Here is a 24,675-nt window from a genome sequence, read left to right as displayed (position 1 = left end):
AGAAATCTAAACAGCAGCGTAGAGCAGCCGGAGGATGAAGCAGCCGAGGTATCCCTCATCATCATCATCATCATCATCACCACCATCATCCGAGCCAGGCGCATTCACGTATCTCTCGGTGCACGGGTGCAAAAGTCATAAATAACAGCGTTGTGAGAGGATGGTGATAAACCGAGACTGTCGCACCGGGATATTTTGCAGCTCTGCACCGGATCAGTGTCAGAGCCAGACAGACATCACGACTGATTCCCAGTGAGGAGCGTCATCTGCTGCCAGGGAAAAACAAAACACCAACAACCCCGAACAACACGATGGGCTCCAGACTGAGCAGACAGAGCAGCCTGGACAACGAGAATTTCTCCAAAAAGCGACGCAAGCTGCTGGACGGCGCCGGGGAGGTGAGCGAACGGGGCGGTGGACGCGGCGGCGGAGGAGACTTTCTGTTCGCGTTGATGCTGAAGTCGGACAAGCTGCCCGGGATGCTGCGCAGGTCCAACCACAGTCCGTACGCCAGGCGGGTGGCGTGGATCAAGGAGATCCAGAAGCTGCTCCGGGAGCGCAGGATCGAGCAGGCGGCCGACGTGCTCAAACTACTGAGGAAGGTAAGAGGAGAGGGAATGTGCGCACTGCTCGGCCTGCAGGAGAACCCGTCCACAACCTGTTTACACTGAGCTGCTGCTGCTGATGCTCTGGTGCTGATGCTGCAGCCAGAGCATCCTTATTAACATATCCCCCAAGCAACAGATGGGGCAACAAGCAGAAGATGCTCCCATACGGACCATTTTGAGCCTATCCTGGCCAGTCCTTATACTTGCTGACCCACTTCTGTGCTTTTACATTCAGGTTTGAGCAGGGTATAAGCTTTAAGGTTTGGCATTGCGTTGTGATGGCTAGTGAAAGGGTATAAGGAGCTATAGGGAATGCATTAAGCCAATTAGTGTCCTCGCAAACAAGTTCAAGGTTGTTTGTTTGTGTGAAGTTTAATATGTGTGCACAGGTACCTCTGACCTCTCACCTCTGACCCCCGAGCACTCCTCCCACCCTCATTGCCACTCACTCCAGAAGTATTGTTTTCTACAGAAACTAGGCCACTGGCAGAGCGTGTGTACCTATGACACATCGTTTCAGTGACAGACGCTGCATGTGACTCAACGCACTCTCCCGCCAGCAGACAGAGCGCCATGCTGGCACTCTGTTTCCAAGCATCACCTGCGCTCCCCCGAATAACCTAATGTGTCCTGCGTGTCATCGCCTTCATCCCAAATGTATCACTGTCTTTACAGCACACGCCACCATCCTCCCTCCACATCCGTCTTTGTTTCCTCTGCTGTGGCCAACCTCATGTCTCCTTAGCCTGGTCTAATGCTCCCATTAGAGCGGCCTGCCCCCCCCCCCTCCAACCTTTTCCACTTCTTATGTCTCCTTCTCTCTCTCTCTGTTATGGGCTGTGCTCCAGCAGCAACAATGTAAGCCCTGGAGGCCTGCGTGTTCCACGGAATATACATTACTCCCCTCCAAAAGGTTTTATTACCTCGTGCTCAGAGAGAAAAGGTCACTGAAATGCAAATGAAGAGTGCTGTCATGGCTTCAATAGGCCTTTTCATATATTGTTTCATATTTTGTTGGCTGCACGTTGTTTTTTTATGGTGGATTACTTGTTTTTTTCTATGGTTTAGCCTGTGGCTGATGAAAAAGAAATCTTAAAACCCAATCCGATTGGATTAAAAATGCACAGTCATGAAGCCCAGAACACTGGTGTTTTTAATGCTCTCTTAAAAAATATGTAATAGCTATGAGCAGGTGGTCGTGACCTAGAGAATGCCCTGCTACACTGAGGAAATAGTGTTTGATCACAGTCAGGGGTTTGTTTTCTGAGGCTTTCCTCACCTGCTGTGGGAGATATAGCATTAAAACGTGCCTAAAGGATGTAGGTGCACTAAATATGTGAAAGCAGCTTCGAGGGTCTCATTTGTTCGCCTGCCCTCAGGCCTCCCTCTGTCTTATAGCTGTGGGCCAATCCAGCATTAATTACTCTGAAGCTTTGACACGGGAGTGAGAGAGTAGAACTTCCTTAATCAAGCCGATGAGATAAACTGGCTTGCCGAGGCTCCATGACAGCCACATCACAGGGGACACGGGCTCTCTCCTTCCAAATGAGCTCCACTTTTATTAAATAAGCCTTACTTTATCTTTTGTCGCTGCACTGCAAGCCGGCAGATGTCTGAGAGATCCTTTTCTCCGAATTTAAAAGGAGTTTGTGGCAGAGTTAATTGGTGTCTAACACCATGCTCTGCTCCAGATATGAGAAGAGATCTGAGCTGTGCTGCAGATATGGTGAGCATTCATGGCCTCATGCTGCTCCTGCACATAACAATTGATCGTGTCTAATCTCAGATGGGGGGGATATTTTTATACCTTGTTTTTTTTTTTTTTATTGCTTTTTTTTTTTTCAGTAGGAGAAGAAGCAGCTTCTCTGCCGCCCTGGGTTCATTCTGCGTTTACTGTTGCTCTTGTTAAAAAGAGGAGCCAGTAATGGTGAGCTGCCAACCTCCCACTCAACTGTCTGTTATAATCAATGCCAATTGTGTTGCAGAGAGAAGCAACTGTGCATTCGCAGGTGTGTGCACACTGTCTGTCTCTCAGGCTGGCCTCTGCCATGGAAGTTGCATGGGCTCTCACAAGGGCTTTGCCTCCTCAGGACCCGTGTTGATGAAGATAGATTGTTGTAGCTCATTGCACACAGCTCTGTCTCATCAAGGAGTCGTCTGAACTGAAAGCAGCATTTTTAATTTAGCTTTGATTTGTTTTTAATGCAGATGCTGTTAGATTTGTCACATGTGTGGTTAAACTGCGGTGATCAGCTTTGACTTCTTTGGGAACATATTTATGGCCTGCTCCTTTCTACAACTGTCATATGGTTTTATATATATATATCATGGGAAATATCACACGGCTGAGGGATTAAATACGTATTTTGAGTTATTTCAACAGGGTTTTCAATGATAAGGCATGGTTTCTAAAGTGCTAGACTCTTGCCCTCTTAGTTTGTATAAACAGTATGCTCCTTGGCATGTTGGTGTATGCAGGGAGGCTTAGTGCGATGGAGGTGTGATTATATATGCTGAAACACAGCGTTCCCTGTGACTCCCTCTAGATTTCACGCTCCCACTTTAGATAAAAATACTGTCTCCTTTAATGAATATTTAAAACCAAACATTTCTTGTATCTTTCCATTTCTAGTCGCATTGCCCTTGACACAGCAGAGGCCCCCTTTTTCTATCACGAATGCATTCTCCACCCCGCACGTCCAAGGACACGCTGTTTAACTGTAATTATTGCAGGGTGTTTGTAAAATTTCCTCTTTCTGTGATGTAATTCTTCTAAATTTTTTAGGATCTGGGTTTGGAGGGCACCTCTCTGAATGACATCTTGTACAAAAACGCTGCCTTCCTCAACCTAGTGGACCCCATCTCCCACGAGCTGCTGCTTAGCCTGGCTCGAGAGATGCAGTGTCCTAAGAAGGTCAGTTTGTGGCTGAGAAAAACAAGCTTGATGTTGGTATTTTGCAAAAGAAAGCATTTCTTACCCTAAAAATATTACTACTTTGAGCAATCTTAGATCCATGAAAATCTAATCTGAGGATGTTATCGACTTACGTTTCTTCTGCTGAAAGGGTTGAAAGCCCTCCTGCAGACACGTGCTGCTTTTGAGGAGCTAGAAATAGGAACGTCTGTTAAGTGTGAGTCCTGGAGAGCTGTGCTCAATGCTGTTTGTTTGATCATATTGAAATGTCACATCTGAAAACTTGAGTTACCTGTAAATATATGTAATATAAGTGGTTAACCTCAAGGAACGAACAGAATAAGTATGGTAAATAAATAATAAAGTTCTACATGTAAAGAGAGACATTTATAGCTCGGCTTGTCTCAAACTCCAGCAGTGAATATTTAAGTATTTTGGCGAAGTCAGTCCGAACCAGCAGCCACATCATGGTTACTGAAATGAAATTACCAATGTTTATGAGTGTCTGTGTTGAATCTCACTGCTCCTGTGTACTTCCTGTGTTTTCCAGCCCAATGCACACTGCATGAGATTAGATTTTCTTGCTCCAGCAGGGCGGCTAAATTGTGTTTTGTTCAGACGTTGCTCAAGGTGATTTGACTTATAACAAACCTCATCTATTGTTTTCATGTGAAATATAATACAGATAGGAAACTTTGTTTAAAGCCTGGATGGCAAATAATGAATTGTTAGGATGTTTTTTCTGCACACACACGAGCAGAAACTCACATTTCTGCTGCACCACTGTCAGCGGTTTTGTGCCATTCTAAACACTCTTCTCACTCTCTCCTACAGGATGCGGACACCATAAAGTCCTCTGACAAGATTTGCAGGCAGCTGATCTACCACCTGACCCCGCACTCAAAGTGGCTGAGGCAGAGCATGTCCAGACAGAAATCCCAGGCCTGGTAAGCCCCTCTGTCCAGACATCCAGTCTGTAATAAATCGGCAGCTCTGCACAACAGAGAGCACAGCTCTGCTCCATGTCGAGCCGTAGAGATTTCCATCTTTGTAGCTGACATTGTGCTAGGGCAGAGCCGGCCACAGGCTGACCTGACGGAGCGCCATGGTAACCGCAGCTGTCAGTCATCCCTCTCTTAAATGGTCATGTCCAGGCGGTGGATGTGCATTGCGACTGGGCTTCAATTCTCTTCAAAAGTGGCATAGCAGCAAATTTGTCCATCTGCTCGCTGGAGACAAGCAGGGAGGCTGATGATGAAATATAATTGTCCTCATCTTGATCAAAGACTGAATTGCTTTTGATGTGCAAATTATGATTAGAGAATTATCTTGTGTACAAATAGATTTTTTTTGTATGCAAAGGTGTTGCTTGGTAGTCTATTCACGAACAGAACCAGGCAAGCTTTCCCGTGTAATTGAGTATTCAACAGCGGGCGAGACGAGCACGTAATGCATTCATTTTCTGGAGATGAACATTATCTAAGGACTGAGAAGGAGACAATGAGAACACAGTGAGATGTGGCAGGTTCATTATGAGTCAGTCAGAGGTATCAATACGCAGAATCTGAGGAGAAGCGACATCGTATTCACAAGAGCCCACCGTTCTCCGCTGAGGGCTTTGCTCTGCTCGTGGGCCTTTAATTCATCCCCGCAAGAGGAGAGACAGAATTTAACTGACACCGACAGCATCTCTGGAAATGAGCAGATAAGTACGATTGCTAGATTCCTCACTAAAGGGACATTTTTTTCATGTTGTTGGCTTCATAAACCTGCAGAGAGAGAGAGAGAGAGCGTCTGACACCAGCTGAGGCAGCAGGAGCAACATGAATCACTAATAGGAAAAAAATGAATACGGCTGCTGCTATGAGCTCTGACAGCTTCGCCTGCCTCAGTGTCTGTGCACAAAAACCTGTCAAAGCTGGAAAGAGACGAGACAGGGCCAGTCAGACTCTGACTGTGAATTCACCTCAAAAAAATATCAATTTTTAGAGACACTATGTCTGGTTTAACAATTTTATAAAAGTCTATCATTCGCTGGGTGGATGGTTAGTTTCCTACTTGGTGTTATTAAAGTGTTATTAAAGAAAGCGGCCTGGCTGAGGTTGTAGTGTATTAAATGTTATTGTATGTGCTCGTGTCTGGTGGGGAAGGTCAAAGGTTGCTTGTTTACATTTGGGAATTTCATTTATTCCCTTTCTGTTCGACAGTTTGATGAAACGATGCCACTCTTATTCCAATCGGCTATTCTAAGTGGCGGATCATGAGTTTTCTAAATCATTGGCCATAAAGGGGCCACATTCTATATAGAGGGCCAACATCCATGCACACTTCCTGATTCAGTAAGGTGCACATTTATGTCATTCCTTCTTTGTTCTTAGCTCTACAGTTTTGAGCAAAACCACACATCATGAACATATTTTGAAAGTTCCTTGTTCAATCACACAATCAATCACACTTAGAAAATACAAATTCTTAACAAATTGTCACATTTGTTGTTAGTTTTGTTTGTATTCAAAAAAAAAAAAATAGACTACTGACAGGAAAGTGGAAAATTCAATTTCAGCTGCGACCAGTTCCCCCCTGGGTGTATGTGAGATCACAAATGTTTGTGTTAGAAGCTCTGGACTTTCTCAGGAGTTTCTCTTGCCAGACTTCTCATAAAAACTGCCGCTGCAGCCGTCCACTCTTACACTTGCATTGCCTTGAATCGCTTGGGACCACCATGGTCCTCCGCCACACTAATTTCCACTTCATGGGATTCCTGAGTGGAGAAGATCTCCACCTCTGGGGCTACAGGTGCCACAGAAATTAGAAGTTCTAAATTGCACTTTACAAAGCAAGATTTAACATCTACATTATAGAGCTTGAGTTGTGGTAGACAGATTTGAGTCTTTATTCCAAGTTAACTGAACTGCTCACCGTCTGTAGCTTCATCAGTGGTATCAAGCTTCTCTCTTACACTCTGTAAAATAAATGAGCAGGTGCATTTTCCAAAATATTGAACATCTCCTTCATCAAAGAAGGATTTAATTGTTCCCCAATAGAAAACATGTCATAAAGATCATTTAAGGTCCCTTTAACTTCCATCTTTGTTCGGCTGCAGGCAAACTGTTCTCATCTGGGCAAAAATGCAGCCGTGTCACTCCTGTGAGGCTCCTGTGTTCTCTGTGAGGGAAACAGCTCAGTCTGTTTAATGCCACCGGCTTATTCATCCCTTCATTATCCAGCATAAGCACTGCACACCGGCCCCCCTAGATACTGTACACACATTTCTGACTGAAATACCACACTGAATTAATGTCCTAATTTCACTAATCCCGTTAATCTGTCTAAGTAGTTTATTTGGTTTTTGCTAGAAATGTTGTTTTTTGGGGGTTTATATGCAATGAAAGAGCTCAACAATGGGGTTTGTGAGGGCAGTGACACATAACTGCTGCCAAGCCGCTTCATCCTAAAGGGTCATTCCATGTGCGTGTTGAAAATTGCAGGTCCCTTGGGACCTTTTTTCTCTTCTATTTTCACACCACTATCTTCCAGTTGCATCAGCCTCATTTGACCTCATAATTATCTTTTTCTTCCTTTGTCCTCTGAATGTTCAGAAACACAAAACAACCATTTAGTGGATTTTCCATTTCAGTGCAAGGTACCTGTTTTGGTTTCTGCATTACTCCTTTTCCACCTTTTCTCAAATTCACAAATTTACATTATATTGTGCACTGTAGCATACCATGCACATTAAAGCTTCCTAAGGGGCACATCAATCATTTTTTACTGATGGTTTTAGCTATGCCAGGAAAATACAAAGTGGTGAGAGCTGCCCTCCTCTACAGGCTTTTTGACCAAAATATCCAGCACATGAAAAGATATATAGGTTATAATAAAGGTTATATTTATGTGCAGGAACCGTCTTTCTTGATTTGAGCTTTCAGCGGTGAGGTTGAATTCCCTGTACCATCAAGGACAATGCAGCGGTGTGAGTGAGCGCATGATTCCTGCCCACAATTTTCACTCTGGCACTCTCCTCTATATGTGATACAGCAGAAAATGAATTGGAAATGAAAGGGGAATGGCAGGGAGCAGATGTGATTAGACCGCTGATCTCACATCTCTCTTGTGCAGCTTGCCTTCAGCCATCAGTCGACAGAAATGAATAATGAAGCAAAACTTGAATATAAATGACTGCAACCAGAAAACAAAAAAATATGAGCTGGGTAACAACAGCTTCAGGGTGAGCTAGGGAGCCAAAATGAAGTACTGGAAAATACTTCTGCTACCATCCACCCACTTGTTGTTTTACCTGATTTCAACCAAGAAAAGCTATTATAAATATTCATAAATGACAAGAGTCATCTGATTTACGCTCTCTGAATTCAAATGCTGCCTCATTATATGAATTCACTGACACGCAGAGACTGCCGAGCCGCACACAGACAGGAGACGCGCTCTGCTTCCTCCGTATTTAAGTGGGAATACTTTGTAGACGGCTTCATTATACAATGCAACTTTGACTGAAATTGATTACTTAATTATGAAATGGATATGTATTAGATAATGTCATTGTGAGCATAGTTCGGTAAACACTCTTCCGACAATGTTGATGCCGTTTGTGTTATAACAGGCATCAGTTCAATGTCTGTGCAGGGGGGGATTATTTTTTCTCTCTGCTGCCTCCAACATCTATTTAGTGACATGTATTGAATGTGATTGGATTCATTGTGGAGAACACTGCACCGCTGCACCATTTCTTTCTTTTAAAATCCGTTTTAATCTCTTACCTATAAACTAGTTTTATGGTTTAATCTCTTGTCAGCGTTCTCATGGACGGAGAAAAGACAAAACAAAAGCAGTCCTCTCGTTGTCCCTGACGTTCGTGTGTTTTGGTATTAAATTAATCTCGTGGAAGGATGGAAGAGGCTTCCTGAGAGGACGCCTCAGACATTAATTTTTCATGCTTGCTGCGCTCAAAAGGATGAATCTGTCTGAAAAGGAGGGAGTTGTGTGATCAAAACCTATTCACACCTGCAGGGGAGCCACTGCCGGGCTATTATAGGACTTTTGTGCCTTTGGTGAGGATGAGGTTTCTATCATAGAAAAGGCTGCCAGGGCAAAGCAGACAATGGAGAGGTAGAGGACTGTGGCTTACTAGACTGTGATAAAGTTACAGCAGCCGTGACAAATGTCTCTATCCGATTGATTCTAAATGAAATTCGCCTTAAGGCGGCGTCACAAGCTGATTTTAGACTTATTTTTTTGTGTTAGGCTATTTGTAAAAATACATTCGTGTTCATCAGCTTACGACTTGCTCTCAAAATGGAGTCTCACATGCTGCTCAGGGCGCATCTATCTTCAATGTGACCAAAACACACTTTAAAGCATTGCAAGTGACAGGTGCTGCAGTAAATGTCACAGTAAGTCACTGGGCGCCAGAGGATGTTATTATTCATCCTGACGCCAGATCAGCTGTACAGGCCACTTCTGTAACACTTCATGTTAATCATGGAGTATCATTGTGGGGCAACATGTCCAGCGCTAAAATGGACTGACTGGAAACAAAAGGGCAAAGGTGTGTAAATAATGAATATATTTTCACATGAAGTGTAAAATTGAAGAAGTCTCACAGGAGCGTCAGTTATGTTCAAATTTAGCCTCAAATCCTGTTTGTATTGAAAACACAAAACAGGTCACTCGGATACAACTAGACCTCAGCCAGGGTCAACACTGCTCAGCCACGGTTGTACAATAACTGTTTTATCGTGCAATAATCCTGTGCCACTGCACTTTACTTCATAACATTTCTATACAAACCACTACAGTGACAAGTGTACAATGTTTAATGTATATATTCAGCATTTTTTTATCAAATTGTTATTATTATTATATTAATATTTTGTTTTCTCTTGTCAACCTCATTCTGACCTGCCTGCTACTGTAACAACTGAATTTCCCCCGTGTGTGGATCCATAAAGTTTGATCTGATCTTATTTTATCTTATTAATAATTAATAAGAACAATCAACACATTTCAATAAGGGTATGAAACATATGCTTCAGTATTCCTTAACTTCTGCTCGGCAGATGATGAATATATAATTCCTGTAGCTGACGTTTACAAATGATCACTATGAGTTGATCGGCTCGCTAGTGGATCATCAGTTACTGACCGTTCATTCACAGTTACTTCATACAGTCACTTATATGATTAGGCAGATCAAATGTATGAAGGGCACTTTTGTCTGTAATTGGATTCAGCTAATTGCACGGTATAAATTAATATTTGATTAAGAGCTGTGATTTAAGCATCCTCAACTGATGATTCATTAACTCATCACTTGAAGTATAAATGGCAGGCAGCAGGTCATGGTACAGCCTTTGTTAATTTACTGTCAGGAGTCATGCACATTGCGTATGATTGAAGCAATCATCCATCCATCCGTCATCTATACCAGAGGTTCTTCATTTTTTTCTCAGCCAAGGACCAAGTACAAGATAGAAAATCATCCAGGGAGCCCCTCATGAATATCCCTTTGAATAATTTGACACAGCCTTTTTTTTTTTTACTTCTACTTAGTTACACGAAAGAACACAAGAGAAAGGTAAACAGAGCAGGGTTCCAGCAAGGTCTAAAAAAACCTGGGCAGGTTGAGCATCCCAGGGTCAACACACAGAGACAAACAACCATTCACACTCACATTCACACCTACGGTCGATATCAAACCCCAGTCAACATGTCTTTGGACTATGGGAGGAAGCCAGAGTACTCACAGAATCCACAAAGAAAGACCCTGAACCGGGTTTTCGAACCAGGAACCTCTGTAAGGCAACAGCAACCTCACAGTGACACAGGGTCACAACTACAGAACTGTGGCCTTTGTATTCTTTACGGATGTGTTACCAATGATCATACATGTGAAAGATCTTTTCAGTAAGTTCAGTGGATGCTGAGGAAAAAGGGAAAGTTCTTCCTTTTTTTAATGCCCTATTTAGAAATGTTAGAAAATACTGGATCTGTGCTTCGTGACCTAATTTTCACCAAATGTCAATGAAATCTGTCATCACACGGTGGAGACACCTGCAATCTAACAATGAAACTGAATATTAAGCATTACTTCGGTTGTGGAGGTAATCCCTTAATCTCAATTGTAGAATGTTCTGTAGTATTTCCCCAATAGCATTTCCAAAGATGCATCTTATTTTCTTTGCTGACCTAAAAATATAGAAGCCAAAATCTATTCAAGTTTTCTCTCTTTCTAAAACACACTGCATATAGTACATCTTTTAAGCAGTAGACTGTCCTGGCTCTGTGCTATAAGGAACTCCTGCCCATCAGAGCTTTAAACTCAAGCTGCTGGCTCATTCGGATGTTTTGGCTCCTCTGTTGACACTAGTAAATCCCCATGCTGCAGTCTCTGTGTCAACCTTCCGCTCCAAGCCGGCACATTCACCCCCTCTTTTATACAACACAGGAAGCACATTATAAAACCAGGGCCTTGTTCCAGTATCACAGATAGTGGTATCATTCTAAGATCTGTTTCAGCCCCCAGGTCTAAAAACGTCAACAGTTATGTGCTTTTTTGTTTCTAAGTGTCATTAAAGTAATCCTCTCTTTCTCTCTGTGTTCCCCAACAGTCTCAAGACCACCTTACAGAAAAAGCTGTCCAATGATTCTGTCGACTTGTCCGGCATCCCTCTCTCCACTCGTGATGTCCGCCAAGTTGCCTTCTACCTCCAAAACAACAGAGACAGTGTGGTGGCTGTGGACATTAGCTTCACCGAACTCCAGGACGAGAACCTGAGGCTTCTGCTGCCTCTTCTCGCCTCACTGCTTAAACTTAGCACCCTGGCTCTCAACGGCAACCGGCTCACCCTGGCTATCCTCAAAGACCTCAGCGAGATGCTCAAAGACCCCAAGATGTTCTCCAGCCTGTCCTGGATCGACCTGGGCAACAATGTGGATATCTTCACCATGCCTCAGCCGCTGCTGGTGGCGCTGCGCCGGCGCTGTAGCCTGAAGAGCAGCTTGCCGACCATCTACGAGTACACAGAGGGTCAACCCTACAGCTACCATCTGGAAACCTCCATCGAGGAGCCCAGCCACTACGAAGAGGAAGAGGAGGAGGATGACGAGGCGGCGGCGGACGAGGATGACATGGGGGACAAACTGGAGCTGGAGCCGTGGGGTTTGGGGGAGAAGCAGCTCTCCAAAGACTTCACCCTCCACTACTGTGAGAGGTGATGGGGTGTTGTCTGGTCGAGGCTCTGACAACTGCGGTGGACACGTCGTCCCGCAGCTCACCGTAACTTCCTTCGCCCTCTCGCCCTCACACCACCCTTCGAGGCACGAGAGAGACCAGTGCCCACATTGTGAACTTCTCGTCCCGACACAGCTTTCAAGCTATTTCCTAAACCATCTCTCTGAGTTAACCCACACAAGATAGCGACAGTCACAACGGCAGACTTACTGTGTTGGTGGATGGTGCTCTTGGGAACAAGGTGCGGTTTCATTGGAGGGGGGCTGGAAGAGTTAATGAACCGATGCTCTCTGTCTCTGTCTCTCTCTCTCTCTCTCTCTCTCTCTCTCTCTCTCTCTCTCTCTCTCTCTCTCTCTCTCTCTCTTTCTCACTCTCTCTCACCCTCTATCTCTCTCTATCTCTGTGATGGTGGCAGCCGAGGAGCCAGTCCCGAGGAGGTGTAGATCAGTCGGTTGGATGGAGGAGCAGCATCCCAGCTGTAGTGGAAGTTAATTTGGAAACAGTGGGTCCCTCTGGGTTCTCTACCAGGACTGAGACTATCTCTGGCAGGCAGGGCCTAGCTCCACATTGTGTGTTCTCTGTTAATCTCTCAACAAAAGCTATGACACAAGTTCAACAGACTATACAGCCGACGACCTGTCACGTGACGCTGGCAAAACTGCTAGGTCAAGACTTTTGTGCGGCTTTTTCCCCCCCTTTCCAAATGTCCACTTGTGAATGCCCGCGCAGCCCTTGTGTAGATGTAAATGAGGACACAAAACATGGCTCTGTTGTGTTCCACCAGGCTATTTTCGTGCACTTTTGGTGAACAAAGCAATCTTAGAAGACAACAGGTAGGACTCAACAATGGGTAGCTGTCACTGATTGTTTTTTGTACTTGCCTAAATGCTGATACTCACCTCTTTGTAATTATTAAAGTGTTGTAGTCATCACCACAGTGTTTCAGTGCAGTTATGACACAACTTCCAGCTGTAATATGGGCCAATGTTGTGTGCCGTGCCCAAACTGCCCTTCCTTCTGACATCCGTCTCCACAAACATGTCGTCCTCTCCGTTTATTGAGCTCTACCGACCCTGTGTGTGTTATGAGGCACAGTCATGACTGTTATTTATTGGTTATCGTCCCTCTACAGTAGCACATGACGATTAAGTTAGACTGACCGAAACACTGCAAAGCACTTTAAGACACTATTATTTTTATAGTTTCCTCCACAGCATATTCTTGTGGTTTATTAGAGAGATATTTACAAGGCAGAAGGTTGAAGGTGTACCTCGTTAAGATGAAACGATGACCAGCTCAAGGTTTATTACAAACATTCACCAGATATATGATAATTGTTTAAGTGTGTGTTCTACCTGTTTGTAAAAGTAATACGTCCAATTACTGCTGTAATTATTTGTGTTATTGATTTGGTGTTTCGTCCTTTTAGTCCACCTAATTATGATAATGACTCTAATGTCTATGAAAGTGTGCCCTGCGGTGACCTGCTGCTGTATGAGCTCGAGCAGTAAGCAAAAAAAAGGGGAGGCGGTGGCATAGTGGAAATCTTTTATGTGGAACGCTTCATCTGAATAACGACCAGCATTGTCCATTTTGTTTGTAATTTATGTTTTAGTGAGTCAACGTCAAACTCTTACCTGTTGTAGCCTGTGTGTATTCGTCTCATGCCAAACACTGACTGCCAATAAAACTGGTCCAAAACGAAAAGTGTTTTGTTTTATTTTGAAGAAGAAAAAAGGAGTGTATGGAGTGGTTTTGACCCCTGGGTCACGAGCAGCTGCTCACAACCCACAGTTGTATTTATGCCGATTAGTCTGCAAATTGGGCAATAGATTAAATCAGCTCGAACCGTGCTGTTTGGGATCGGTTGTTTGAGCGTTGTACTGGTTTCTGAGCCAGCGGATCATATGGCTGCCCTGTGCTGTCAGAGAAAATACCTGACCTGCCACAGTCTACCAGGAAAAGGCAGGGTGGTTACCACATGAGGCCCTACCCATGATCCTCCCCTGGCAACCTTTTGTTCCTGCTGGCAGACATGGTAATGTGGCATTTGTAGCAGGTGGCTCCTATAAGGTCGGGGCACAGTGTGACTGTCACACCCCTGAAGTGCAAATACCATGTGACAGGGCAACAGAGCCCGGCCCTAAAATCACCTGGATCTTCATCATCTGACCTTTTCCTTTCAGATTAGATTTGTTGCCCAGGATTTTGATGAAATGTAACAAAAAACAAAACTTGATTTAACATGAATTGAAACTGTGACTCACGTGGAATTTGTGCATTATATTTCTTCACAAACTTCCCCGGTTACCGCTCTCCTGTTTGTGTGAGTCATTATTTGATGGGATTATCTTGCCCCAGCTGCAGCATGCTCCTGCACTAAAGGAATAAAAATTTATGACAAAAATCCCTGACAGGTCAAAGGAATGGATTTACAGAGCAGATTTCAGCAGACGTTGTGACGGCTTAACGTTACATGGTATGTGTTTTTGGTTCTGGGGTGCCAGCCAGGGAGAACCCTATCAATAATTTATCTAACTTAACTAAATTAAGCCAACACAAAGGATGTGTTAACCATAACTCACGTTATTCCAACACAACCAAAAGAAAACTTATCAATAGAAAAATCCCAACAACAATTTTAGTCTTTCAGCCCTAAACATAACAAAACACCACAGGAGATGCACAATTCTGGTCCATGAGTCGCTTTTATTTTTCCAAAGGAAGAAACAAAAAACTAGATCCATTCGAGAAAAAACAAACGCCAACAAAAAGAGTCCACTTCAGGATATGTCCAAGGAAAGCAAAAATATGGATAAAACCTGGATAATCCACTCCAAAAAAGAAAATAAATAAGGATCGCACCAGTCACTCCGTCAGTCAATTCATCCAAAAAAGCACTTTCTATTACAAGTCTTTGTCATAGGTTCGACTTAACATATTTGTATCTCTTTAACTCTTCACATATTCAATTTTCCTATTCCTGCGTATATGACTTTCAACACCTGTACTGTGAAAAACTGAATAAATCCATTTCAGGTACCTTTTATTAGTTGTGTTTAACTCAGTAAATACAAGTCAAGAATTATACATTTTATGAAATTCATGTGCTCCTGTATAATGTATTCAAGTAATATAAATATTTTTTGTAAAAGCTTCTTTGAAAGGAGGATAATCACTGTTGTTGCAGGACTATTTCATACTAAAATGCAGCTTTTTGTTTGAATTAGATGTTTGAACAATAAAAATGTGTATCTAACTAAGCCTGCTAAGCAGCACTGAGCGGGCCTGAGCACTTGCAAACTCGGGACCCGATGCGGTCGCCCAGGACGGCAGGACCAGGTGAAACGGTGGTGTTTTTTGCGTGCGTTTTTGGAACGCGGTAAGGATAAACACGGCAGTTCCTGCGTCCGCCACGTGGCGCCAGACCACGCCCACTAATCGTGCAATACGGGTTAGGGTTAGGCTTAGGCTTTCCACGCCATCAAGTGCAGACCACATAGTGAAAATATCATTTGAATCGATTACAGTTGTAAAACAAGGTTTACTTCCTTGCCGCTATCAATTAGATCTGTTCAGGTCAGGGCTCTTATGAATTTGGGGCCGATTGGACAATGTACAGTAGAGTAACAACAACTTCACTTCACGCTGATCAGTAGGTGGCGCTATCACTATCACTACATACTAACACATCTGGGCAGATCTCAACTCTTTTCATAGGTTAGTATTTTGGTCCAAATTGGACAATGCACAGTGAAGTCAAAAAAACTTTTTGTGTCACAGTGAATCAGAAGGTGGCGCTATGACCTAGAGTTGATATTGACATGTGGAGCTGTTCAGGCCACGACTCTGTTCATGTGAAAGTATTTTGGTGATGATTGGACAATGCACCATGAAGTTATGACAACATCGTCTTCTTTGGCGAAGGATGAACCTTTGCCGCACCTCAGTGTCACAATTCTGACCGTGGTCGTATAACTTGTCTTAGCTAACTTGAGCTGTATATTGTAAAATCGCGAGGACCAGTGCCTGGCTGCTTCCTGTCCAATGTCACTTCCTGTCGCCAGCAGGGGGTGTTGTGGAGATGAGTCAATATTGACATATGGATCTGTTCAGCACTGTGATCGTGTGAAAGAGGGTTGAGGCTGATTGGACAAGGCACAGAGGAGTTTTAATAGATCCCTCTTTTTTGGGGAATCACTTTGACGCCACACCACCGTCAGAATGTGTGATGAAAACTAAAAAAAAAGTGGTAGTTTCATTAAAAAACAAAATGGCCAAAATTCGCCAAAATCGCCGAATAAATAAAAAATGGCTGACTTTCTGTTGTATTAATCAGATTGCTGGCTCAGACTTTTTTTTTGCCGTCTGGTGATAGTACAGAATTTCTTGAAGATCGGTGAAACCAGACTCAGGGGCTGCTCTTTAGAGGGCGCTGTTGAGCCAGTTTGCCAAAGGCCATTTCAAATGACTCCATAATACAAAGTTTTAGGAGGAGTTGAAATACGCAATGTGTAAAATGGCCAAAATGGCCACTATATCCCAAATTTTCGACTTCCTGTTGCTTTTTTCATAATACTCCTTGAGAGTTTTTTGTGCGTCTGTTCATGATACACATTTGGGGGGGGGGGGGGGGGCTATTGAGACAGTTTGCCATGCCCATTTCAAATTACTCCAGAATAAGTACATTTTTAACACTTTTGAATTTCTTGCAAAGTTTCATGAGCTTTTAGCATGTCTAGGCCCACAAACGCCCCCTAAGAATAATAATATGAAGAAAAATCAAACCAATTTCAACAGGGCTTTCGGTGCTCGGGCCCTAATTATGTCTGAATAATCAGTGCTCTAGTATTGACAGTGAATATCACATGATACCAGATATTAACAAGTTATAAACTTAGTGAGACAGTGAAAAGTAGCATGTATCCCAGATATTAACAACATCAAGTCACTGGTATGAGGTCAGGAAATGGAATGAATGAACATTGATCAGTGTTTGAATTCATTTTTACGACAGAAATATGTCAGAAATGTCTTGAGATATAAGAACATGTAAAAATAAGCTGTACACGAGAGGCACTTGAGGTCGGGTTCAATCACAGAGAGAAATCCATCATGTAACAGTTACAATCAGAGGCCACGTGTTTTTAACCGCTACATGTAACTGTGAGTGTTCAGCTGGAGACGCCTGTTGTTCAGCGCCTCATGTGATAATTTTCCAGCAGGACAAACACAATCTGTTCGTGGCAGCAGGAAGGTCTCCTCCACCTTCAGGCCATCCCACGCATCCGACGTCACTCACTCGCTGTCTCAGTATCCGGCTGCTTGGCCCAGTTTCCTGGCATCAGACACGGCACAGATACAGCCGTTCTCCTGCTCCACAGCGTTCACCACGTTGTAGAAGATGTTCGACATCTCTTGATTGTGTCCCAGAGCTTTAAGAGCCTTGATTACATTCTGTGGGGATAAGATAAGATAAGATCAGCTTAAATAAACTTGTTACAGCGGCAGATAGTCAGAATAAAATAGACAATCTAAAAGCAATATATGCAAAAGAATAATAAAATGAGTATGTAAATAATGACACAGTAGACAACAGGTATATTGCATTGTATAAATTCAATAATACAATACGGTGTGAATATTTTATAGCAATGCAAGTACACACATATATATATATATTTAAATACATAAATTAATTTATTTTCATAATAAGAGGATACATGTTGTGTAATATATTGTAATATAATATAATACGTTATATACAGATAATGAGCAGGACAGCAACGTGCAAAATGTTATTTACATTTAAAAAATAGTTAATAAGTAATTATGTTTCACCATCAGATAAATGCAGTGACTGGTGTACCTTGTCAAAGTTGGATTCAAACCTCAGTGTGTTTTTTGAGTTGATAAAAACCACAGGGGCAGCGATGGCCTCCTTCAGGCTCTTTCCAAACCAAAGGTGGTTCATGAGCGTCTGGAGGAGAGACAATAATACATTTTAATTATCCAAATGGAACAGTGATGGTTAAACAATGGATTGTGGACGTGCTGAAGTTACTGGAGAGGACAGCTCTCGCTATGACAACAGTGACGGCCATTGGCCTGCAGCAATTTATCTTAATGGCACTCAGTGTGATTGCCCATGGACGTGTACCGAGGCGATCCCGGTCGTTATCATGCTCCCCCCGGTCGCTCCAATCACCAGCGTCCTCGACTGAGACTTCAGCACGGCGGGAGACATGGAGGAGGGAGGCTGATCCCCTGTGAACGCAAAAGAAAAAGGCTTTGACTGACAGGACAGACGGCCACATTTCAGACTCATCAGTGTGAAGATAACAAGAGGGTAATTATTATAAAGGCTCCAATCAAAGGGTGAGAGGCTTTTCTTGAGCCCATCACTTTGTGACTTGACCTTTGTTCACCAGCTGACGTCTGACTGTTGCGAATGTTTCACTCTGAGCTTCATACTGTTCATCAAACATGTCCGACAAATGACAAAAGGAGACGACTACATTTTATATGTAATAGGTTTCTCCAGTTTGGCAATATCAATGCATACTTGAGTGTTTTTTAATAATTCATGTTAATTTAACCTCAACAGTTTAACAAATGCTGAATATTTTAGGGTTCATTATATAAGGAACAAGCAGGTTGTGAACACAGACCCCACAGACACCACTGTTGTTAGTAGCAAATCATCTGTTCTTATTCTTTACTCGTCTGATCAATTAAAACCCCAAATAATACGAAATATAGAAATAACCATTAAGATAGTTATTACACAAAGTAAGAAATCTTACAGGTTGTACGAGCTATGAACAGTTATTACTTCCACCAAGGAGGTTATGTCCTCATGGCTCATTCAGATTTTCAGCAGGATTGCGCAACAACTAAAGAACGATTCAATTGAAACTTGGTGGAAGGGTTTGGTAGGGGCCAACAAAGAGGCAGATTTTATTATAGGGGCAGATCCAGGGTTATTTTCCTTTTTTTCACTTTCTTTAACATTGCAAGATGTTTTTCTACATTTTTGTCAATTTCTCAAGCAATAATTTAGATATCTTTATGAAAAAACGGCCAACTTTGGTGCAGCTTGATTGGATTTAGGGGGACTGGACTTGAGGTATGTGCTCTCCTGAGTAACATTGTTTCTCAAATAGTCAAAGACAAAGAAATCTACATTGTGAAGTTAATCATGAGTGGGGTTAGTCAGACCATTGGGAGGACTTGATTACATCTCCACAGACATCCCGATAGATTGATTTAGGGTTAAGGAAGGCAAACTTATTTAACATTGAGTGTTTTCAAACATTTTCACTGATTCCTCAGAAGATAATTCATGGACCTTGATGAAAGAGATCAGGCATTTTAAGAGGACCTATATTTATATGTGTGTGTAATTTGGTGCAGATCCAAGTTTGTATTGAACTTAAGTGTGGTTTCATGAAGGGGGCTGTTAAACATTGGTGCCCCAATTCATTCAATTTAAATAGTTTAAGGTGTCCAGGGTCTCCAGGACCAGTAAATATGTCAAGAAGTTACATGATAGAAATTTTTTTACTTTAAATCAACCCACAACACGTTGAATAGTATGTAGTGCACATTCTGAGGTCTCAGATACAGTAAACCAGCCCCCCCCCCCTCCTGCAGCACTTACTGGCTCAGAACATCTAATCAACTCAATTAATTCTGCTCGTTGGATAACTCATTAAAGACTCCTAGGAATGAGAGTTTTTTTTACAACTGTAACGTGCTCCATCCTCAGACATCCTGGTTAACAAAGAACAGAAAGTTACTCAATGAACATGAATGAATATGAAAATGATCTGGTTACCAGGAAAGAGATTGTCGACTCGGCCGCAGAAGTCGGACAGCTCGTTGTTGAGGATGACTCCGGTGCTCGGAGAGAAGACCTTGGAGCCGAAGCTGCGAAGAAAGTACATAAACTGAATCATTAAACTATGACATCTGATATTAAATCATACCTCTACTTTTGTTGCTGTCTTTGCAGGTACTGACATGTGGTTGATGGTGCTGGTGACGGACACAGCAGATCCGTCCTCGGCCAGCACCGACACGTGCGTGGTGCCCACACTGTCCAGGTGGGGGGTGATGTTGTAGTACTGGGGATCGTGAGTCTTGTCGCTGCTGATCAAGTTCCGTATATTGTCGGCAAAACTGTCCTCTGTGAATTTCCTCGCCATCTGCGGAGAGTGCAGTGAACTTAAAAACACGTGTCACAAATTTCAAGGATTGATGGATTGATGGATGGATGGATGGATGGATGGATGGATGGATGGATGGATGGATGGATGGATGGATGGATGGATGGATGGATGGATGGATGGATGGATGGATGGATGGATGGATAGATGTAACTGACACCAGTTTTTGACTCGACTCTTTCCCCACCTCATGAGTTGACACACAACCTCACACAAGTTTCTTTGGTTGCCATAACAACAAAGTCTGCGTTACAACCAAGCATGTTAGCTCAGTGTGGTCATGAGGTCTGTTGATATGTTGACTGACATGTCATATTGAGTGTGAGCCACACTTTAACACTGAAGAGTTCTTGGACTGTGGATAGTAAAGGTGTTTAGTCAAGTGATGCTCAAGTGAGTGTAATTTCGAGGCATAATAATACTTTGCTTGTATCTTTCCATTTAATGCAGCTGTATATATTTGCTCTGCTCTATTGCAGAGGAAGACATTGTATATCTAACTAGAGTAGAGCCAGAATTTATTTGAGAGCGTTAGTTGCTTTGCAGTTTAATTTCTCTCCTTTTCAGTCCTGTTCTGAGCAAACCCACTATCAGTATATAAGGTACTTGAAATGAGCTCAAGCTGCAGTAATCTGCAAAACAATGAGATTTACTCTTAAATAGCCAACTACATTTCACTGACTAGACATTTCACAGCAAGATTTTTACATTAGAGCAATACTTCAATAAAAAAATCTAAATACTTCTTCCACCTCTGGCCGTAAGTTTTAACTAAACTTAACTCCTTCAGTGAAATGGTGATGGTGTACAGCAATGACATGTGGAAATATGTGCTCCCCTGGTCACTGGAGCATTTTGCGATTCTCACTTGTTCTGATGTGAGCTGTGGATGGATGTGTTTCTTCAGTCCATTGGCAAACTTGAAGGCTTCAACATAGCGGTGATACGCCAGAGTCTTCTGTTCACCTGTCAGAGACGCTGAATTCAGGCCATATCCTGTAAATACAAACAATCTGTGTTTGTTTGGTTTTGTTCACCTTGAGACAATCCCCCCTCCCAAGATTGGCATTGACACCATGAAACAAAGAAACTCATTTCAACTACCATAAATGTTGTTTATGTCATTATTTGATGTGTTTTGTCTCCCAATATTTGAATAATTTACTTTAATGGACAGCGGTCCGTTTTTGCATTATTACTATATAGGAACTATGTTACAGTCTGTGTTGTGCTGGGACGTTATAATTGTTGCAATGTATTCTTTTAAAGACAATTTTATAGTTGGTTGAAAGTGTTATACTCAGCTTAAAGTTTTCGACTGTTAGAAGATGATGTGGAGAGAACGTAACACAAATAATTCCATCAGTAAAAGAAGAACTGCGGTGTGGTCTAAATCCTGGAGGGAGTGAACTATCAAAATAATAAGTATTAGCCTTTATGTTTGCCAATATGCGCCGATATTAAAAATAAACAATGCAAAAAGATGTGCATTTATGTTTACATTTGCATATATTCTTTGATTCAAATTCTATCTATCTACAACAAGTCAACAACATAAAGGCATTCATTTGGCCGGATCTATTCAAAGCACGAATATATTTTCCACGCTATGTGATGTGAGAGTGAAGATGAGCAGCAGCTCTGCAGTCTGTTTACAGCAGGGACCTTTGAGGATGTTCAGGATGAGGCTGAGGATGGTGCCGCCTGCAGGGGGGGGAGGTATGTACATCTGGTACTCTCCCAAAGGAACAGCCCACGCATCAGTCACTGTAGCTCTGTACGACGCCAAGTCCTGCATCGTGAGCGTTCCTCCTGAGCGAGAATATCACAAACAAATGGTTCTGCTGAGTGAAAACGCATCTGAGCTCAGAGTAATTGAGATTTTAAATGGATCCAGGCAACCCACACTGCAGTCTGTGAAGGACCACTGCAGTGCTTCAACTGATTTGGTCATTTCTAATTAGATCAGACGGCCAGGCAGAGAGAGGACAGAGCGAGGAAAGAGAACACAATGAAACCTCACAATACCTGCCTCCTGTATGTCTCGGATTAAATCCTCTGCCACTCTCCCAGTGTAGAAGACGTCTGCCCCGTGATTTGCAATCATCTCAAAGGTGTCGGCCAGTTTCTCAAACCTCACTGTGTTGCCAGTCTTCAGCAAGTTCCCGTCCTTATCTGAAAATAACTTCCTATAGGGAAACCACGGAGAAAGAACACATCACTCAGCTACAGGGATGGTGAAATGTTTATAAGTGATGTTTCTGTGGGGCTGTTTCCTACCGCAGTGCCTGGGTCTGGTTCGTATCAACGTGTGAGATGTATCGACCTTGGATTTGAGGGATGGGAAACCCTTCCCTGGCCAGTTGGATGGTCGGCTGGAACAGGGTTGCCCATGGCAACTTCCCATAAAGCCTGTGTGCCTGTTCGTATCCTCGAATTTCCCCTGGGACCCCGATCCACTGGCTACCTGGAGGGAGAGAGATTCAGACAACTTTAATAATTCCAGAAGGGCAGTTGGTTACCGTGTCTAACCCTTCCATGTGAATAAATAAGAATCGATAAATTGGTATGGACGGATGGACGGAGGTCAATGGTAGAAATGTGATCTCAGAACTATTATTTCATATTAAGATCTCTCTCTTTCTCTTTCTCACGACCCCCCACATTTACCTTTGGAGGGGACCTGACCATGAAGTTGGGAACCACTGGACAAAACCAAACTCCACATCGACCGATTTCAGATGCATAAGCTTCTTGTACATTATGTAATGCAATATTTATATATTTTTAAGTTAAGAGGCCTTTCAATGACCTCTTATATATTATCCTGGTGGAGGATCAAGATCGTGGTGGCGTCTGATCATGGACTATATGATTTAAACAAGACGGCATGTCACACTTTAATAAGCCCTACGAGACAAATTATGATATGTGAATGAGTTGAAATTTAAAAAAAGTTTCCCTCTTCTCCAATTCGATTCCCTTTTATTCAATTAGCCTCTGATCAGAACAGACATTCTCTCAAGGCACATTCCAAAGTAACATCAAAAAACTAAAGAGAAAGTGTTGGTTTATGCTTGAAAATGGGTATGTTTGTGTCTTCTATTTTGGCTTATTCCTCCTACTATGTAAATAAACCTTATCTTAGGATATTATAACCTCTTTCAGCACTGAGGATATAATGATGAAGATGCTTTACAGTGAAGAAAAATAATAAAAGTGAATGAAATCCAGAACATTACAACAAATATGGAAGAGATTAAAAAAAGGATATTGAATCATACCGCTGAGCGCAGTGAAGGCCGGACCAGCTTCAGTGAAAGGGAACAGGTTATTAGATTTTTGTTCTATTCGAATTGTGTTCTATTATTAACAAAGATTTCACTTTCACTTGTGTGTTTGTGTGCACGCGCGTGTGTGTGTGTGTGCGAGTCTGTGCGTGTATGTACAAATGTATATATGCAGGTCCAAGAAAGGACATGTAACATCTTCATGGCTGGACCCGACATAAATCTGTCAACTTGGTGTCTTCGTGTGATAAACACAGCAGCACTCCTGATGTGAACCAAGCTGAAGAGTCTGACATAAGGAACAAAAGTGTTTATGTGGCCTCCTTCAGTGAGCATGCAGGAGCAGAGTGACCCAGTGACCGAGTGACTAACAACACAACAGCCTGAACTAGAAAAACCAGGACAGCCTCCCGAAAAAGAGGAATCAGAAAGTTAAACCAAAGGTCCAAAGGTCGGAGTGTTACCTGACAGCAACTGGAAGGTCTTGGGACACGACTTGAGCAGGTCAGGTTTAAACTTCTGTGGTACGGTCTCTCTGGCGTTGATGATTTTCACTTTACCTATAAAAAGAACATATTAACTCCTCACCTCAGCAGGGCGATCATTGGCTCTGCTGTATTGCAGAGATCCATTCATATGTGTGTGTTACCAGAGCTGTCCATCACAGTGAATATGGCCCCCCCTCCAGGGCCCATACTCTGAGGGTTGATGATGGAGGTGCACAGCAGCGCAGCAATGGCGCCATCTACTGCTGAGCCCCCTCGTTGGAGGATGTCCCTAAAAGATTTCACACTGAATTACTGTCATTATGTTTACCTGATTTTACTACTGCTGCACATACCTGTCACACCAGGTAAGGTATGTTAGTTATTCACCGGCTGGTCTTGTTATTAAGAGACTGGACTTGTTTTAACACCTACTGATGTTAAACCAGTGGGTGAGGCACTTTACAAATGCCGCTGTTTTGTACAAACAACAATATAAAACAACAATATAAAACAAAAAATATATAAAGCTACATTTATCTAACCACGCTTTGAATTTGTAGGTGAGGTTGTTCTTGAAAAAGTGCAAAGTTTGGCTGTGTTTGTTGTGCGTAAAGCGTGCGTAAACCCACTGGGCAGAACAAATGATCCAAGTACACAGCAGAAGTGAAACTCACCGTCCAATCTCTGAGCATGTCCGAGAGTCTGCGGCCACTGCAGCATGTGCGAAGGTCCCAGCTGGACACTTGCGTCTCACAAACACAGCAAGACACACAATTAAGACGAGCACGCAGAGCAGCAGCAGCGCGCACCAGGTGTACAGCCTCGCCTTGGACTTCGCCATGGATGATAGTAGCAGACGTCTCTGCGGGGCTCATTAAAGCTCCATCTGACCTTTA

At 42.8% G+C, this 24,675-nt stretch overlaps 2 protein-coding genes across 2 annotated transcripts; one reads left to right on the top strand and one right to left on the bottom strand.

Annotated features, from left to right (window-relative positions):
- The first annotated feature begins 311 nt into the window (after positions 1-311).
- lrrc75ba (leucine rich repeat containing 75Ba) lies at positions 312-11,754 on the top strand. Its single transcript, XM_061071880.1, has 4 exons — positions 312-602; positions 3,394-3,522; positions 4,357-4,469; positions 11,148-11,754. Exons 1-4 carry the CDS (start codon positions 312-314, stop codon positions 11,752-11,754), a joined length of 1,140 nt encoding a protein of 379 aa, XP_060927863.1.
- A 5,315-nt stretch (positions 11,755-17,069) lies between these two features.
- ggt5a (gamma-glutamyltransferase 5a) lies at positions 17,070-24,620 on the bottom strand. Its single transcript, XM_061071879.1, has 12 exons — positions 24,454-24,620; positions 23,941-24,068; positions 23,756-23,851; positions 22,282-22,468; positions 22,030-22,190; positions 21,667-21,813; positions 20,870-20,997; positions 19,796-19,980; positions 19,611-19,702; positions 17,931-18,037; positions 17,640-17,750; positions 17,070-17,227 (listed from the first exon to the last, which is right to left on the bottom strand). The coding sequence occupies exons 1-12, from the start codon at positions 24,618-24,620 to the stop codon at positions 17,081-17,083; spliced, it is 1,656 nt and encodes a 551-aa protein (XP_060927862.1). The 3' UTR covers positions 17,070-17,080.
- Positions 24,621-24,675: the final 55 nt, after the last annotated feature.

The sequence above is a fragment of the Limanda limanda genome, chromosome 5 (assembly GCF_963576545.1).
Source record: "Limanda limanda chromosome 5, fLimLim1.1, whole genome shotgun sequence".
Taxonomy (NCBI): Eukaryota; Metazoa; Chordata; class Actinopteri; order Pleuronectiformes; family Pleuronectidae; genus Limanda; species Limanda limanda.
This window is presented reverse-complemented; position numbering and strand designations above follow the sequence as displayed.

What these genes read in the sequence shown, in the direction of transcription:
- lrrc75ba (XM_061071880.1), top strand. Translation starts at nt 312, where the DNA reads ATGGGCTCCAGACTGAGCAGACAGAGCAGCCTGGACAACGAGAATTTC. An exon ending in TGCTCAAACTACTGAGGAAG is followed by an intron (nt 603 to 3,393) that starts GTAAGAGGAGAG and finishes TAAATTTTTTAG; the next exon opens with GATCTGGGTTTGGAGGGCAC. An exon ending in AGACAGAAATCCCAGGCCTG is followed by an intron (nt 4,470 to 11,147) that starts GTAAGCCCCTCT and finishes GTTCCCCAACAG; the next exon opens with TCTCAAGACCACCTTACAGA.
- ggt5a (XM_061071879.1), bottom strand. Translation starts at nt 24,620, where the DNA reads ATGGCGAAGTCCAAGGCGAGGCTGTACACCTGGTGCGCGCTGCTGCTG. An exon ending in CACTGTGATGGACAGCTCTG is followed by an intron (nt 23,852 to 23,940) that starts GTAACACACACA and finishes TTCTTTTTATAG; the next exon opens with GTAAAGTGAAAATCATCAAC. An exon ending in TTGAATCCAACTTTGACAAG is followed by an intron (nt 17,228 to 17,639) that starts GTACACCAGTCA and finishes TTATCCCCACAG; the next exon opens with AATGTAATCAAGGCTCTTAA.